This window comes from Manduca sexta, chromosome 10 (assembly GCF_014839805.1).
Source record: "Manduca sexta isolate Smith_Timp_Sample1 chromosome 10, JHU_Msex_v1.0, whole genome shotgun sequence".
Taxonomy (NCBI): domain Eukaryota; kingdom Metazoa; phylum Arthropoda; class Insecta; order Lepidoptera; family Sphingidae; genus Manduca; species Manduca sexta.
The window spans coordinates 1,266,911-1,283,547 of NC_051124.1; the positions used below are offsets into that span (position 1 = coordinate 1,266,911).

Sequence of the window (16,637 nt, forward strand, 5' to 3'; positions counted from 1 at the left end):
TGTTAATTTGGTAAGACTTTACGATGTACCATATCTAGCAACCGACCCTAGAAATCCAAGATCTTTGGTCTTACCTGCGTATACGTCATCCAGCAGCACGGCTCCACCTGGTTCGCGTCCAGCCCCCAGAACTCTAGCTCCTCCTCGAACAACGGGCCGCACACATCAGTTGGGTAATGGAGTTTACCCGTCCTGCATAAAACATAAATATTTTGATTTTTGGTCTCTAGTATGCAGAATCTGTAAGAAATGACATAGAAGTTTTTCCTGGATAAGGTAGATTTTACAGCCTTTGTTGAAATACAGTTCAAATTTTAAGGGGATATTGTAGCATATAGTCGACTACGATATTTTGGAAAAAATCTGCCGCCATCTGTTCTTTTACAAACAACAAAAGATTATTCTTTCTTTTATTTTCAAAAACGAATAGAAAGTTATTGGTGCTATTCTGGAGCCAACTAGATTTTAGTGTACTTATTTCAGCAGCATAGCTACTTACTTCACCGTAACTGTAGATGTGATTAGAGAATTTCTCGCTAAAATTTTCGTAAGCAAAGCGTCTGTATGAGGAGAAATTGTGGACAATCACTAAACATTAGCAGACTTAAAATTCACTTTCCTAATTATTTGAAAACAAATTTAACCTGGTTTTAAGGTTACCTAAATCTTATTACCTCAAACTAAAACGCTATAAGCCGTCACTTCACCCCTAATCACTCTAACGCAAACCCTTACTGACAAATTCAAGCAAGCCAATCAATCAACCGTTATTTAACGTCTTGGCCTCGTCTGTGTCCACTTACCACTGAAATTAATTCGGCTCGCTGTATACGAACGCTATCGCTATCGATCGTATAGGCGTCGTTAATTAGCCGCGAGCGCTTTTTCGATTGGAGGGAAATTGAGGTAAATTGGGCCTCTGAATTTATTACTTTGGATTCTTGTTCTTTTTTGTGTTTCGATCTTGGTAAAGGTCATACGTTTTGGTAGGTACTGGTAGATCTGCATGTCTACTGCGGCTTCGTTTATTTTGATAAGCAGAAGTGCATCCATTACTTGTAGTTACCATAGGATACCATTTCTTTTTTATGTATCTAAGCGTCAAAAGTAATCTTCACCTAGTTGGATTGTTGGTGAGGGTGCTTAGTAGCTGTATTAACTATGAATTATTAATTTATAATTATTAAAGCTAAGTCTAGGTATACAAAGTCTAATTTAAGTAGGCGAGTGCTGCGTGGGTTTCAGCCGCTTTCATTATCTTTAAGTATATAGGGTCATTTTGACATTGCGTAAATAGATGAAACCACATCTTGAAATTACACTACAATAAGATTTTTGAACTATAAATGTGAAATGAGAGATAATTTGGAAAAAAATAAATATAATTAAAAGTAATTTTATTTTACACGACCTAATGCCCCTACGACAACTCTAAGAGAAGTCGTTGCGGCGACATCATATTTGCAGTTAAAAATATTCTCACGCACACGCCATATTCACACTAAACTAACAAATGATAAAAAAATCAGAAAAATAATATTAAGATTTTTGGCGAAAGTATCGTTGTTCACAACTGGTATAATGCACAGGTTAAGAAGTGTATTTGGTTTAATTTATAATCTCAAAATGACCTTGTAAATGATTTATCAACTTTCGCTTTCCTATTCCATTACGGGTTCGTTTAATGTGTTTAAAATAAATGTAATATATACCAAAATGTTATATTTCCAACAGGAGGGTAAATCAATGAGTATTTTAACTGATGATAAAATAACAACAAAGCCCCAAAACAGCACAGAAAGACATTAAAGAGACTGCAAGAGTAATAATATACAAGTTATATTGTATTCATAGTAAAACCAAGCGAAAATTAACAATGACTTGAAATATTTGTAGTAAATTGAAGAGACTTTGTGTGTTATTCCGTTATGAATAAAATAACAAAGATCATAAGACCACGGCGGCAATATTTCCAAAGAGGGTTGACAGCTAGCCGGGCGTCAGTTAATACGTGTCAAAACGTAAGTTAATGTCTCGTCGGGTTAGGCGCGGGAAGATAAATGTAGTCCTTAATGGCATAACAATAGCGACTAAATTAAGATTCTTTGCACATGTTATAACGACTTCAAAGGCACAGGTTTCTTGCATAAAAGCCGGGAATGTTAGCTTTAATTATTTATAATAGAATTATTATTTAATTTGGCTTTAATTGTATTATTTAGTTTAATAACTAGTTTTTGTTTTGGGTGCTGCCAGTTTTAAAGGCTTTCCTCATAAATAAAAAACCACTGAGAACAATATCAGGATAAAAGCCTAAACATTAATGGAAGACATGGTCTATCTGGGTGCGAAATTTCATCCTTATTCGTACAGTAGTTTTCGGATTAACTTCTTACAAACATACACAAATAGAACATTTTTTGCTTTTATAACATTAGTAAGACTGTCCCTAAAAACCTGGACAAGCCAAATAGATATCATTATATTTTTCAAAGGAATATTTCTCTCCAATCTGTCATATTTCATTCCCTTCAGCGCTCCGTCTTTAATTACAAGACAAGATCTATTGTCTTCCCAATTAAAGTGAGGGCTTGATAAATAGCCCACAATTATTTTTTCCTTTGTATTTTATTTTAGATGACTTGTACGGCAAGTGGCTTGTCAGTTTTATTCAATAGTAATATTGCTAGACTGTATCGGAATTTGAAGTGAAACGATCCAAATACTATACTGTACATACTGGGTGTAGTTTTCTTATATGTGAGAGTCCGCCTAGGTAGGTATCAGCGCAATATCTATTTCTGCCGACAAGCAGCAGTGAGTAGTCACTGTTGTGTTCTTGTTTCAAGAACATTGTAGCTAGTGTAATTACTGGACATAATAAGACTTAACATCTGCTGTCTCAGGCTGGCGAGCGTAGTGGAATACTAAATAATACTTTGTAAAACAAGGTGTTGGATGGTGTTTCTACTGTTTATGAGCGATCGTATTGCTTGCCATCAGGCGAACGGCAAGCTCGTCTTATCATTTAAAGCAATGAAAGAAAAAACACATTTCAACCTTAAAATTAAATTAAAATTAGATTAAACAAATTTCCAGCTTCTCGAAGTTAGTAAATTAAGAACTTGAAAATTCAACACTAAATTAATCTAGATACACATAATCCCAATTCCATACATAACATAGGTGGTTATACATTCGTAAAAATCTGGCAGAACTGTAAGCATCTCAGTTGACGTGGTCTGTAAAGAAATATTTACAGTATTAATGGCCTTATTAACAGCCTTATCAAACATCACAACAGCAATGAATAGAATTACTTTAGAGTTCAAAACTCCTATTTACACAATTGTATCGCTAAACGGAAACAAAATGTATTAATAAAATCAAAATTTTTAATCAAAGGCATAGGACCTACTATCCTAACCGCACAGGTATACATCAAGACCTCTGTTATTTGACCTTTGCGGTTTTTGGCAAATTTTTGGACCTTACGATCCTCGGACCCTGACCGCAGCGAGGGCCTGCTTTAATATATGATACGGCTTTGGGCATAAATTCTTAGGGTCAGGGAATTTTGAAACCCTTTATCTCTGGATGGGTATCAGGTATTTCAGACAAAGTTTTACGTCTTAGAAAGTAATGTGTTTTTGTAATGGATACAAATTGGGCAGGTGTTTAAGAAGTTTCGACGGAATTAAAGTGGCAATTAGTAGGGCTTCGCGATACGAATCTTGACTTGGCCTTTGTTCAGAAAGATATTAATTATGGAGATCTTGAAAGATAGGTCTATTCAAATCTGTCGAATTTTTTGTTAGCTTCAGAGCAGTAGCTATGAATAATTTTACTTAAAAATGTTAGCAATGAAGTTATTGGTTCTTAATATTAATACAAACAAAAATAATAGGACCTTCCGCACTCCCTTATTTTTTTTTTAAGGGAGGAGTTCTTTTGGAGTTTTACTAGGCCGTTTTCGTATGCTATAAAAAATCTACGAACTTTGTTAAATTCACATGGATAGTTATTCTATAAAGCTTTAGTATATCTAAATTGGAGTTCATAACTAAGAGTATCTTTATCAACAGTTTTTAACCAGGGCATGTACCTGTAGTAGTTGAGGACCTGCGCGAAGACGCCCGGGTGCCGGTCGAAGAAGTACTCGTTCAGCACCGGGTCGTAGTTGGCGAGCGCCTCCGTCAGCCGCGACAGCCTCGTCGCCGGGATCTTCTTCAGGGTCGCCTTGTACGTCTCGTGGCGGATCCCGCCCACGTTCAGTACTACGCGGTTCTCCGCGTCCATATTTAGTAGATTCATATCTGTTCACAATTGTAATTTTTTAGTCCTCTTACAAATTAGTTTAGTTAACCTCCAGAATATTTACTTCTGTTCACAGTTTTAACTTTGCTTGTAATTTTCACTTTGCTGAGATTTATCTCTCGAAAGTAACTTTATTTGAGAATAGCTTCAAGCTACATCCTTATAAGGTCCACGGACAGCAGTAGTCAATGAATATCAGGCGAACAGCTTATTCATTTGCCTAATAATGTATTAAAAACAAGGATATGAAATGCTACAAGTTTATCCACATGGTAAAAGCCAATTAATCCTTATTTTATGGCACAAACAGTTGGCAAAATGTGTGTTACACCTCTGCTTACCCCTGAAAAAGGCGTGATGCTATGTATGTAGCTATGGAACGCAGAGCGTATTTTCATGACACATGATGGAACATTTCAATCCGAGATTTTCGAGGACGATTATCGGAAACAGCGCTGTTAGATTTTACTATTTCCATTTCGAAGCTCCAGATTATTTGTATGCGAATTTTAGCAGAACATCTAGTTTCAGGCAAAAATGTATGATATCAAATATGATAGTAAAAGGCTTTGCTTAAAATGTCACAGAAAACACAGACAGTGAGATTTTAATTTAACTTGATCAGAGGACTAGTAACGAAAAAACACATGAGGTTTGATATCTGATGAAAATTAACGCATCACAAAATACTTCTTGCAGAGTTCTTGTAAACCAAAGTTCTAGAACCTATTCCTGGATTATAAAGAAGTAATAATAGAAGCCAATAGTACTTACTTGCAACCACCCGACTCCCGTCTCAGAACAGAACGCAGGGCTGAACTACGGCGACCGACTCTGTCCCCGGCGCGACATCACTTCTATGTACTCGTCTTCAAGTGCGCCGATCAGCCCGCCCGCGGACATCTCTGATGATGGACTCAATCCTAATGAAAGGAAACGGGTAAACATTAATAGTTGTCCAGGCACTGCGATCTCCAAAATCAAATAAATATGAGGATTAGTGTTGCCAACTTAGTGGATTCACCACCAAAATTTGGTGGTTTGGAGCATTTTTGCGGAAAAATATTGGTTTTAGTGATAAGCATGACAAAACTTTGTTCTGATTGGTCCGATTTTGAAATAAACGGAAAAAAGCGATTGGGATCGTTTATTAAAAATGGCGGATATATTATGATGCGTCAGTAGTGGCATCATAGTGATGTCACTATTTACTGGGCATTCGTTTACTGTCAGACTTAGACCTCAGAACTTACTCCTCATTGACTTCAACTAACCGTTACACTTATTAACATTCTGTTTCAGTGTCTAGACTACTAATTATAATCATATTTGATTCAATAAACTAAACAACCTCTCTGTCTGTTTCCATAACCTCATTTATACTTATAAATCCCAATACTTCACCTTTTACGAACATACACCGATTCAGTTTTATTATAACATAAAATTAGCACAAAACCTACTTAACGCTAAGTGGCATGCAAAACGCTTACCGCCGGCGAAATAAAAACTCACTCAGTTATGAATAATGGAGGTTTAATTAAAACACTTTGAAACTTTAAGTAGCAGAAAGCCAACTCCGACGAAATATACCGTGTCACGATAAATGGGTCAGTATTTAGAGCGAGTATTGAACTAATTTGTGAAGACATACTAGTTTTTTTTAAGAAGGCGACATATTCAAAATACGGGGAAGCCTGCGAACGGCATACCGGAATCTCTTGGTTTTGCGACTGCAGGAGCGAGGTGTAGAATTGGGTAGGACAAGGTAGAAGGAAGAGTGAGGAAAGATGGAGAGTTTTGAGGATAGGGGGAGAGGAAAAGTAAGGAAAAAGGAACCTATTAGGCTTCAATGTGTAATTGCAACTGTGATGTAAACTGGACTATGTTATGCCTAGGGCCTCTACAAATATCTACCGTACATGGGCGTGCATTCGGTGTGCTATTGTGTGTCATTCATTGTTGCCAAATCACATTGTAGCCTATGAGGGCTCATGAACATTTCCTCTCTCATCCTCCTATCCTAAGAAGGTTTTTTCTACCCCAAACTCCTCCCTCAGATATCCCCCCAACTTTCCTCCAGGACCCTGCAGTTGCATTATCCCTCCCAGTATCCCATTTGCAGGTTTTCCCTGGTGTTGACTGCGGAGTCCGATACACAAAAAAAGGTCAGTGTTGAGATTATTAATAAATAGTAATTAATTGTTGCTTTGATATATTGAAAAATGAATTATAAGAAGTGGTTCCGTCATTTATACTTAAAAAGAAAATTGTATAAAATAGTTATCTGCGCGTTTACGTTTCTATAACTAGAGGATTTGCAACGGATTACAGAAATGTAGAATTTAAAAATTTACACTGGTATGTTAAAATATTTATTTATTTTAAAAAATCTGTTTAAATAAACAAATTCCACTTTTAAGTACAATTTCACGTAAATATTTAATAAATTGAACTATTTAATAAATCAAGCTTAAGCTGTTATTTAAGAGCTTGTCTTCGGCTGAGTCGGTGTTGTTGAATAAACAAAACTCAGCCATCAAATTCTGTTATTTTAACTTAACATAAAATTAAATACGATTTTGATATGGGTTTATTAAGTAGCGACTATCTTAAGATGCTAACTTTAATTTAATACTTGATAGCGCACTTCAGAGCGTAACTGAATAGATTATTGTGTCTTAAGATATCATTTAAGCTTAATATAATAATATCAGCCCTGTATTATATACTTGCCCCCTGCTGAGCACGGGCCTCCTCTACTATTGAGAGGGATTAGGCCTTAGTCCACCACGCTGGCCTAGTGCGGATTGGTAGACTGCACACACCTTCGAAATTCCTATAGAGAACTTCTCAGATGTGCAGGTTTTCTCACGATGTTTTCCTTCACCGTTAAAGCGAACGATAGATTCACAAAGAATACACACATGATTTTTTTTAGAAAAGTCAGAGGTGTGTGCCCTTGGGATTTGAACGTGGGACATTCGTCTCGGCAGTCCGTTCCACACCCAACTAGGCTATCGCCGCTTGTAAGCTTAAGGTAATATTACCTTTAGTTTTGAGTTTATTAAGTAAAGACTATCTTAAGATGCTAACCTTTATTTAAAACTTGATATCCAACTTCATAGCGAAACTGAATTGGATCTATTAATGCGGCCCTTATTCATTGAGATACTCCGATATTTTATTTTGCTTGACCATCAGACTCAAATTTATCCAAAAATATCAGCCAAAAAATCTTTTCTTCCTAAAATAAATAATAAATCCCTCGAACATTGACCCCAAACCGAGATCTAAAGCGGAAATAGTGCTTTCCCTTTCCGGTTACCTTTGAACTGGCCGAAACAAGCTAGAATACTAATAAAAACCGGAAGCCGCTCTCGTGTTAGTTACTTACGCCCTTGCCGACTGAAGTGTCTTGAGCACTCTCGTGTCCGATGGCGGTGTAGTAAAACAGTTGTGTTTGCACCCTTATCACGAGTGCTAAAGAATAGGGTAGTTTCCTGTGTTTGATTTATTTTATTATTAAAATGTAATAAAATAATATGAAAAAGTAATTCTTCTGTGAAATCAGAATCAAAATTGACTGAAAAATATAGCAGTTATTCATAATGGATATGTTGTGAGCAAAAGTGCGGGCGTGGTGTTTTCGCGCTGTCCTTTTCTCACTCATGCAGCGTTACGGCCAGTGGCAATGGGTGACGTCACATTTCAGTATTCCTGTAATTTGACACCTTTCCCCTAAATTTCCAAGCTTTATAAGTTATTAATTAATGCGTAGATTTTAATTTTTTTCCCGATAGATGTTGGATGAAATAGATTTTGATAAATATATTGGGCCAAGTATTCGTTTCGAACAGGTTACACTTCGTTCAGCCTGTTATTTTACTTTTGACATATGCTTGCCTATGAAGTCCGATAATTATTGACAAGCAATTCGAGACAAATAGTTATAATACTTCATAAATGCAAAATTTTCTTTTTTCCAGATATATAAATTTCAATACAAAAAAAACTACTTAATTGATTATAACGTATACAATAAAGCGAATGAGAAGGTAATTCAACTATCTCCATACCAAACTTCATTGATATCCGTTCCGTAGTTTTTGAGTTTATAGCATTTAAGCAGACAGAAGCAGCGGGGGAATTTGTTTTATAATATGTAATGTTTTATAGATCGCAAATACTTGAATGATATAAATATGTATTATATAATAAAGGTTTTATTATTTCCTTAACAACATAGTTCTACATATAAACTTTACATCTAGGTTAATAAGATAATTAATTAATGTGTTACTAATCCCTTTTGGGTTAAGGCCTCTTGATATAGAGCCCGATATTTAAATATAGATATATCTTTAATCACATTTAAGAATAGTTATATATTGTATGGGGAATATAAAACGGAAATGTCCAAAAAAGACGGAGAGGACTGCGCAAAAAACGACAATCAAATAACATCTCGGTGATCTCTGTCGTACCTTTGTCATGCGTCTCGTTAACTTCAAACTGGGTAAGTGGAATTCTTATAGAAACATGAAGTTTTGCAAATATAGAATTTGACATTTAAAGAATCTATTGTTCGGATTTCATCGCGGTTTTTATATTATGATATTCTCCCGACGTTTCGAAGGTTGCTGCTTCGTGGACTCGGGGTGGACTGCGAAGATCATGAAGGCTGCAAAGTCTTCGAAACGTCGGGAGAAAATACTAATATATAACTCGCGAAATAGTTGTAATTTAATGTCTAACATTCGCGTAAACATATGAAATAATTATGGAATTTGAATTGGTACGCATACACACACACCTTTGCCCCAAAATCTATCAGTGGCACTTTTCGTCGCCCGTATTCCCATGATATGATAGGGGCTTGCCTATAGTCATATCAGACACGAATTCTAGAGTCCCAACTGATACTGATCAGGAAAAATTCAATATAATTTTACTCGACCTAGTATACCAACCCAAGACTTCAAAACAACTACGCATGCTATACAATTACAACAGTGTAGTGCGAATATCGCGTGTGCGTGATTATGTTTTTGACTAGTTCCGTGTGATGTTTTCGCTGCCACGAATTCTCTTATTGGCATGAGGACGTGTAAAAGTAAAATAACTTTTTATCAACATTTATTTTGTTCGAGTCTTACACTTTTATTATTTAACACATACAGCAAGAGTAACTTGTTAGTGTTATTTTGAAGAAGACAAGATATGGTTTTAATTTAGTAAAGTAATTCCAAAATGGTCCAGTATATAACGTAGGTGTCATCATCAAAATTCCATCGGAAAGTAAACATCTGCGCCATCCTTTTTCTAACAAGCCGAAAAAGTGCCAAAACAAGAGTCCCTTGGGACTTGATTAACTAAGTTTCCCGGGGTCCCGCGAACACTTGATTAGATTCCGATAGGGTTAACATTTTAATTATAACTTGTTTAATGGTTTGCGAGAGAGTTCGCTGATGGCTTTCAGTTAGAACCATTAATTTGATTGATTTGGTTTGGATTTTTGGATTCAGTTTCTTCAAAGATTTGTGATGAAGTTATAGAAAATTTGTGTTTTGAGACGGATTTGATTTTAAGCTATATTGTTTTAACATTAAACGATAATATCACGAGGAAATATGACATGCTTATCTGAAAAGTCGTTCATCATTTATAAACGAATTGCTGCATGCAATATAAATGAATTTGCTGGTGCTAAGATATAATTTATATCCGCCCAGATAGCCTCCACCGTACACTAGGTGTTAAAACCCGTCATAGTGGCCCACGTAAGCGTGTCGGGTTCTGGGATCAGCCTGTATATATCCAGTTCTAATAGGCCGGCATAATTGTATCGACTGGCGAGGGGTAATCTCTTGTCCATCGACATTCTATTGGACCCTACTTCACTTCCCTCAGGTGCAAGGTCACTGCCGCGATAGTATAAATAACAATACAAATAAAAAAAATGCCGAAGAAACAAATCGAATATCTATTTATAAAAGCCAGAGGTGTTTATTAACCATTAGACGTACTTGCAATTCCCCTCTACTAAAACATCGGTTTCTTGCTCCTCCTTTAAATCACATAAAAAGGCCCAGCGGGCACTAGACGGCCATCAATCAATGCCAGGTCTCTTGGAAATATGCCCAATACCTGTTGCGTGCTACTTCTCTGTAATAAATTTATCGTTTGGTTAATTCAAAGGGATCAAAACTTCCTTGTCCGTCTTTGTAGCTATCATTGCGTTGTCAACTTCCATTGCTGAGCAGCTGGCTATTTATTCTAATTTGAGAATCATTGAAGCCAGTATTTATTGACCCTTCTGAGGAAGACGAGCCGCGTATTAATTAAGGCGTAGTTCAATGAAAATAGAGTTCTGTGTGTTTAGAATGTGGTAAAGACAACGATAAGCGGCGATAGCTTAGTTGGGTGTGGAACGGACTGCCAAAACGAATGTCCGCAGGTTCATATCCCAAGGGCACACACTCTGACTTTTCTAAAATCATGTGTTTATTCTTTGTGAATTTATCGTTCGCTTTAACGGTGAAGTAAAACATCGTGAGGAAACCTGCACATCTGAGAAGTTCTCTACAGGAATTTCGAAGGTGTGTGAAGTCTACCAATCCGCACTAGGCCAGCGTGGTGGACTAAGGCCTAATCCCTCTCAGTAGTAGAGGAGGCCCGTGCTCAACAGTGGGTAAGTATATAATACAGGGCTGATATTATTTATAATTATTATTAAAGACAAGGACATGGTATTATGGACATTGGTTCAGACACTAACACGCGACTGAGGCATTGGTCTCTCGATCAATCACAAACATCAAAATCAAGGCACTTACGAGTCGCGTTATTCGGGACATTCTAAGGGCTGGGTTTGTTGCTGCTGTTGTTGCTTACCATCAAAGTAGTTTGCTCGTCTCGTCTTTCTAATGTATAAAAACATAGTATGGACCGTATTAACGATGGAATTATGTTTTGCTCTGAAGTGCGATAGTCGCTAAGACGCTTTAAAATTAAGGTGAGCATCTTAAGATAGACGGTATTTACTAAATAGATATTACAACAACTAAAATGATGTCTTAAGTCACAATATGCGACACTTTCTGACATTTAAGGTTTGTTGATTCGAAAATAATGACTCAGCTGTGAGCACGCTCTTAAAATACAGCTTATGTTTCGTTTATTCAATAGTTCAATATATCTCAGCAATGCTCCGTCCTTAGATAAGTAACGTTTATGAATACGGGCGTTAATGTCTATTTGAGATCTTAATGCCTCGGTGGCGTAGTTGTATTGCATGCCCGCATGCCCAGTACAATAGCGCTCTGAGGTCCTGGGTTCGAATCCCGGGTCGGGCAACGTGATATTTGGGTTTTTTCTGCTCAGTATCAGCTCGGAGTATAGAATTTGTGCCCGATATGGTGATAGGCTCGCCCCCTATCACATCATGGGACGGAACATACTTGGCGAAAAGTGGGTGCCCTGGTTGCGCCTCTGTATAACCCTTCGGGAATAAATGCGTGATGTTATGTATGTATGTATAAGATCTTCAAAGTTCAAAGTTAAGATTGATTTATTAATTCCGTATGAGTACCGTTGCTGTACAATCTACAAAGAAGTGACCCAAATTCCATTAAACAATAAAATCGGTGCATATTTTCCAAACAATACCAAATATAAAAACAAAACCTCAATATTTTTCAGCGATATTTTCGTCCTGTCATCGGCCGGTGAAAAGCTTCGATTTGAATGATTAACGATCGAACCACAATTATATGAACGAGCTAACCTTTTGAACGGGCTATCGATCAATATTTGTCAATGTAAATCTAAATGGCTAGGCGTTTGGAATCCGTTTTGATTGTAAATTAATGATTGGAAAGGTTTAAGGACGATTATCTGGATTTATATCTTACTTTTACTTTAGACAGATTTAGAGTTTGATTAATGGTAGAGCTGTATTTGTTTCTGCATAGAATTTGACTGCCTTGATGACATAGTTGTACTGCATGCGCGACACGACAGCGCTCTGAGATTCTGGGTTCGAATAGTGTTCGAAAGTGATATTTGGGTTTTCCTGCTGAGAAGTAACCCGGAGTCTGGAATTTATGCCCGATATGACGATAGGCTCGCCCCCTATCACATCATGGGACGGAACATACTTGGCAAAATGTAGGTGCCCTGGTTGCGCCTCAGCATACACCTTTGGGGATAAACGCGTTATATGTGTGTATTTGTTTCTCGCTTCTGAAAGCTGGCTTAAACGGGGTCTCACCACGATCTCAAGTCAAGAAAGAACTTTCTGTGGTATTATTAGTAAGTGAGATGTCCGAAGACTTAATTTTTAAGAATTGGAGTTTTTGCCCGTTATGAAAGGAATTTATAGGATTTATAAGCTAGTAGATATATCGCGAAATACAGAAATACCCATTTCAAAAACAATGAGAAGGTTCCAGAAGCATCTCAACGCAAAGCCTCTGTAATTACAGAATTCTGCTATTTAACTTAACGGCAATTGTATTACGAATTAAAGAACTTTTCGCTTAATTAAATTAGGATTCCGTTAGGTATTTTATCTTAACAAAATTCAAAGGAAGTTTAACATTCGAGATAATGATTCTTCTTTGTTTTCGTGGGGAAATTGGAATTAGTACTACCGTTAAGCTTTAGAGGCAATGAAGCTATATTGTTGTCATACTATCCAGTGTTGAGCTGCTCGGTGAGATAGAAATCGTCAGGCGGTATTAGCCAAGTTGAATCATTTCAGCCCTTGAATCGTCCACTGCTGGACATAGGCCTCCCCCATTGAGCGCCACAGGGACCGGTTCTGGGCCACCCTCATCCATCGGACTCCGGCGACCCTCACCAGGTCGTCGGTCCATCTCGTGGGGGGGCTGCCTACGCTGCGTCTCCCGGCCTTGTCTCATCGCTAATTTGAATGCCTAATGCTATATACATCCTACACCGGCATACCAGTAAAACCTCGCGGTGGCCCTCTATGGAGTAGTAGGAACGGCGCTAGATTCCTCTGGCAAAATGCCAAGTTACAAACGACACTAAATAATACCAAAAGTGTCAACATAAAGGGGAATTAATTGAAGTATATTGTTTTTTAATACAGAATAATTTGGAAATTTATCATTTATTATTTATTACTAACACTAGAATAAGTTACTCGAAATGTAAAATAAAGTACATTAAAATACCCGTAAATGTAAAATAATGACGGGTAAGTTTCGAACAAAGTAAATATCAATAAGAAGTAATTTTACATGTCCTAAAGCCACTACTATAGCTTTAAGGCAATTCGCCATAGTGGTAAAATCATATATCCAGTCAGAAATATACTCATGCATATGTCATGTTCTCATTAAATTTCCAATTGATAAAAAAGTTAGAAAAGTAAAATTGGAACATATACATCGAACATATTTTTGTCTCTAAACTATTATTGCTAACATTATCTAAATACACTTATATAAAAGTATGGAACAAAGATTATCTACTTAAGAAATTTCTTACATGGTTAGTACTGGTTTGCATTATGATTTTTTATGTTTATGCGAATTTTAGACATTAAAATTAAACAATTTTTCGGAAATTATCGTGGTTTTTATATTTTAATTTTCTGCTCACGTTTTGAAGACTTTGCCTCCTACTCCGTCCCCCATTGTGACTATGAAGGCTGTAAAGTCTTCGAAAAGTCGGCGGAAGATTAAAATATAAAAACCGGGATAAAATCCGAAATATAGTTTCATTTTAATCGTTAGTACTGATGGAGTAACTATCCGAAAACGTAGTACCTGTACCTATCTGCAACCATGAAATTCAGTGATCCTTCATGGCAGGAGAGCAAAAATATAATTTTAGAACTGAATTTCCTGAGGAATTTAAATTTCAACCACACATGGTTACTATTTTCTCGGTAGCATAGTTGTATTACGGTACGACTGCAATGCCGAAGCTTTGGGTTCGCACCCCGGGTCGGTCAATGTTATTGAGTTTTTCTCAGTATCAGCTAGGAGTTTGGAATATATGCCCAAAATGGCGATAGTTACGTCCGCTATCACATTATGGAACGGAATATATACAGCAAAAAGTGGGCACAATAATTCAACGTGTAAGAATGATTTGTATTGTGTTTTATTTATATTGTTTTTAATGATTACTAAAACACTAAAAAACATACATTACCATCTCCCTTCATTCATGAATATGGTCTATGCCAGGAGCATAGTTAAGCCGCTTAGTGGCTAGAAAAGTATATTATTTCGGCCTCCATTCCAACCTCAAATTGATATATTCATGTACCAACACGAGTTCAATATAAAGGGTAGATACAGTTTATAAATACGTAAAAGATATCAACCTTAACAAAATATTTTCCACGGTTGTCTGGGGAGAAATATTATTTTTCGTTTTGCTTACACTATTCCCTAGAGCGGTGGGACGGCGTAGGATTTTGGGATGGGGGGCAATTCCATTTTTGAATAAATCGGTTGATTAAATAATTTCATGAAAGTTTACAATACTTAGTCAAAACACTTATATCTAATTATATTGATAATCAAGTCTAAATTAAACAATACTAATAATGACTGTTCGGCTGACGTGTCGACTAGCTCAGGTTTACATTCAGGATATAGTTGTATACTATACATGAATCATTAAGATACTTACAATAAAATGAATTATTGTAAAATTATTGCTTAATAAATATTAACAGAATAAGAAACTGGGATCTATTGACATCCGCGACCTCAATTTAACGAGCACATTATATTCTCGATAACCTATACACTGCTTGCAAAAATAATATACAAGTCTCAAAAGTGTTAGGGGGGTTATTAAGACCCCGTTAAAAACCAAAGTCCGTCCCTGTGAAATGACATAAAAAACTCTCTCGCCAGCTGTTCAAAAGCACGAAGAAAGAAATAGGCCCGTAGAGAAACAGTGATGTAATATATTTGTTTTCTACTTTGTAAATTTTATTTTTTGGTTTGCGTACCAGGATTCAGCGGCGCGGTGGGGACCTGAATTATCATATTTGTATATTATTTGAAAAGTTTATATTTTTATTCCCAACAGGCTATATTTTCAAGTTATATATGCGATTCGCAGCGCAGTAGATTTGCTGTGATATACACAGTTCTGCCTTTATATTTGGAGGGTAGGCAGAAATACAAGTAGCCTGTTAGTATCAATTATGTATTTGTGTTCCTCTATATCGGACAATATCGGGAAGACTTTACGATTAAAGAAATAGTCAAACATTGCGGCTACTAGGAATCGAACCTTAGACCTCACTGGTTTAACCCAAATACATTATTACGAGGTAACAGAACCGTATATTTTTCGGGGCAATTATTTTAAAAGCTTTTGCCAAAAACCCGCAGCCATTTTGGCGACAGACCCGTGCGTTAATAATAAATTCACTTACGTGATTATTTTTGGGATACGCGCCCCTCAGGGGGTGCTCCAGGCAATGTCTGAAAGGAAACGGCTTTAATTAGACGAGAAAAAAAACAAAGGTAGACTCCTAGGAACTAGACTTGTTTAAAGTAATAATTTAAATAATAACTTGTATTAGGTAAGTCTGATGCAGTGATATCACTACATAGTATAAAACAAAGTCGCTTTCTCTGTCCCTATGTATGCTTAAATCTTTAAAACTACGCAACGGATTTTGATGCGGTTTTTTTTAATAGATAGAGTGATTCAAGAGGAAGGTTTATATGTATAATAACATCCATTAAATAGTGGAGAAATACTGTTATTTTGTTTGTTATACCCGTGCGAAGCCAGAGCGGGCCGCTACGTTTTTATATACAACGTTTACAGTTTTTCTGTAGTGTATTTAGTAACAGCATTGCACCCGTGCGAAGCCGGGGCGGGTCGCTAGTTAAAATATATCGCACCATTAGATCTAAAATGGCCTAACTCAAAATTTATCTATTTTCTGATTCTATTAAAAAACTATCTTCTAAAGCATGCTCTATAACCCTATGATGACAAGATAAAATTATAGAATAGAAACAGAGATTCTTACTTTCGATGACCGCCCAATTCACTGCCTCCTTTATTGTTTTCAAATCTTTTTTAATAGTTTCCCACAAATCGTCTTTTTTTGAGTTAGCCACCTTAGTTTTAAGGGTGCGATGTATTGACACCAACTTTTAAGATTAATTATTAACCCTTCTTGTCTATATAACATCGTATAAGTACTATAACTGACATGGTGTAATATAATAAATAAATATTTATTTTTAATCGAAGGGAGAGAAATGTCTCGTTTTTTATTAATAGAAGACAAAATTTTA

General features: G+C 36.4%; 1 protein-coding gene across 1 annotated transcript in view; it reads right to left on the bottom strand.

The window, feature by feature from the left end:
• Positions 1-47: 47 nt before the first annotated feature.
• Positions 48-16,637, bottom strand: part of LOC119188927 (potassium voltage-gated channel protein Shaw-like) — a 63,381-nt gene continuing 46,791 nt past the window's right edge. Inside the window, exons 2-5 of the mRNA XM_037437183.1 lie at positions 15,758-15,806; positions 5,092-5,240; positions 4,106-4,316; positions 48-192 (exon numbers count right to left, since the gene is read on the bottom strand). Coding sequence (XP_037293080.1) covers positions 48-192; positions 4,106-4,314 — 354 coding nt within the window. The 5' untranslated portion in view covers positions 4,315-4,316; positions 5,092-5,240; positions 15,758-15,806. The remainder of the gene's footprint in view (positions 193-4,105; positions 4,317-5,091; positions 5,241-15,757; positions 15,807-16,637) is intronic.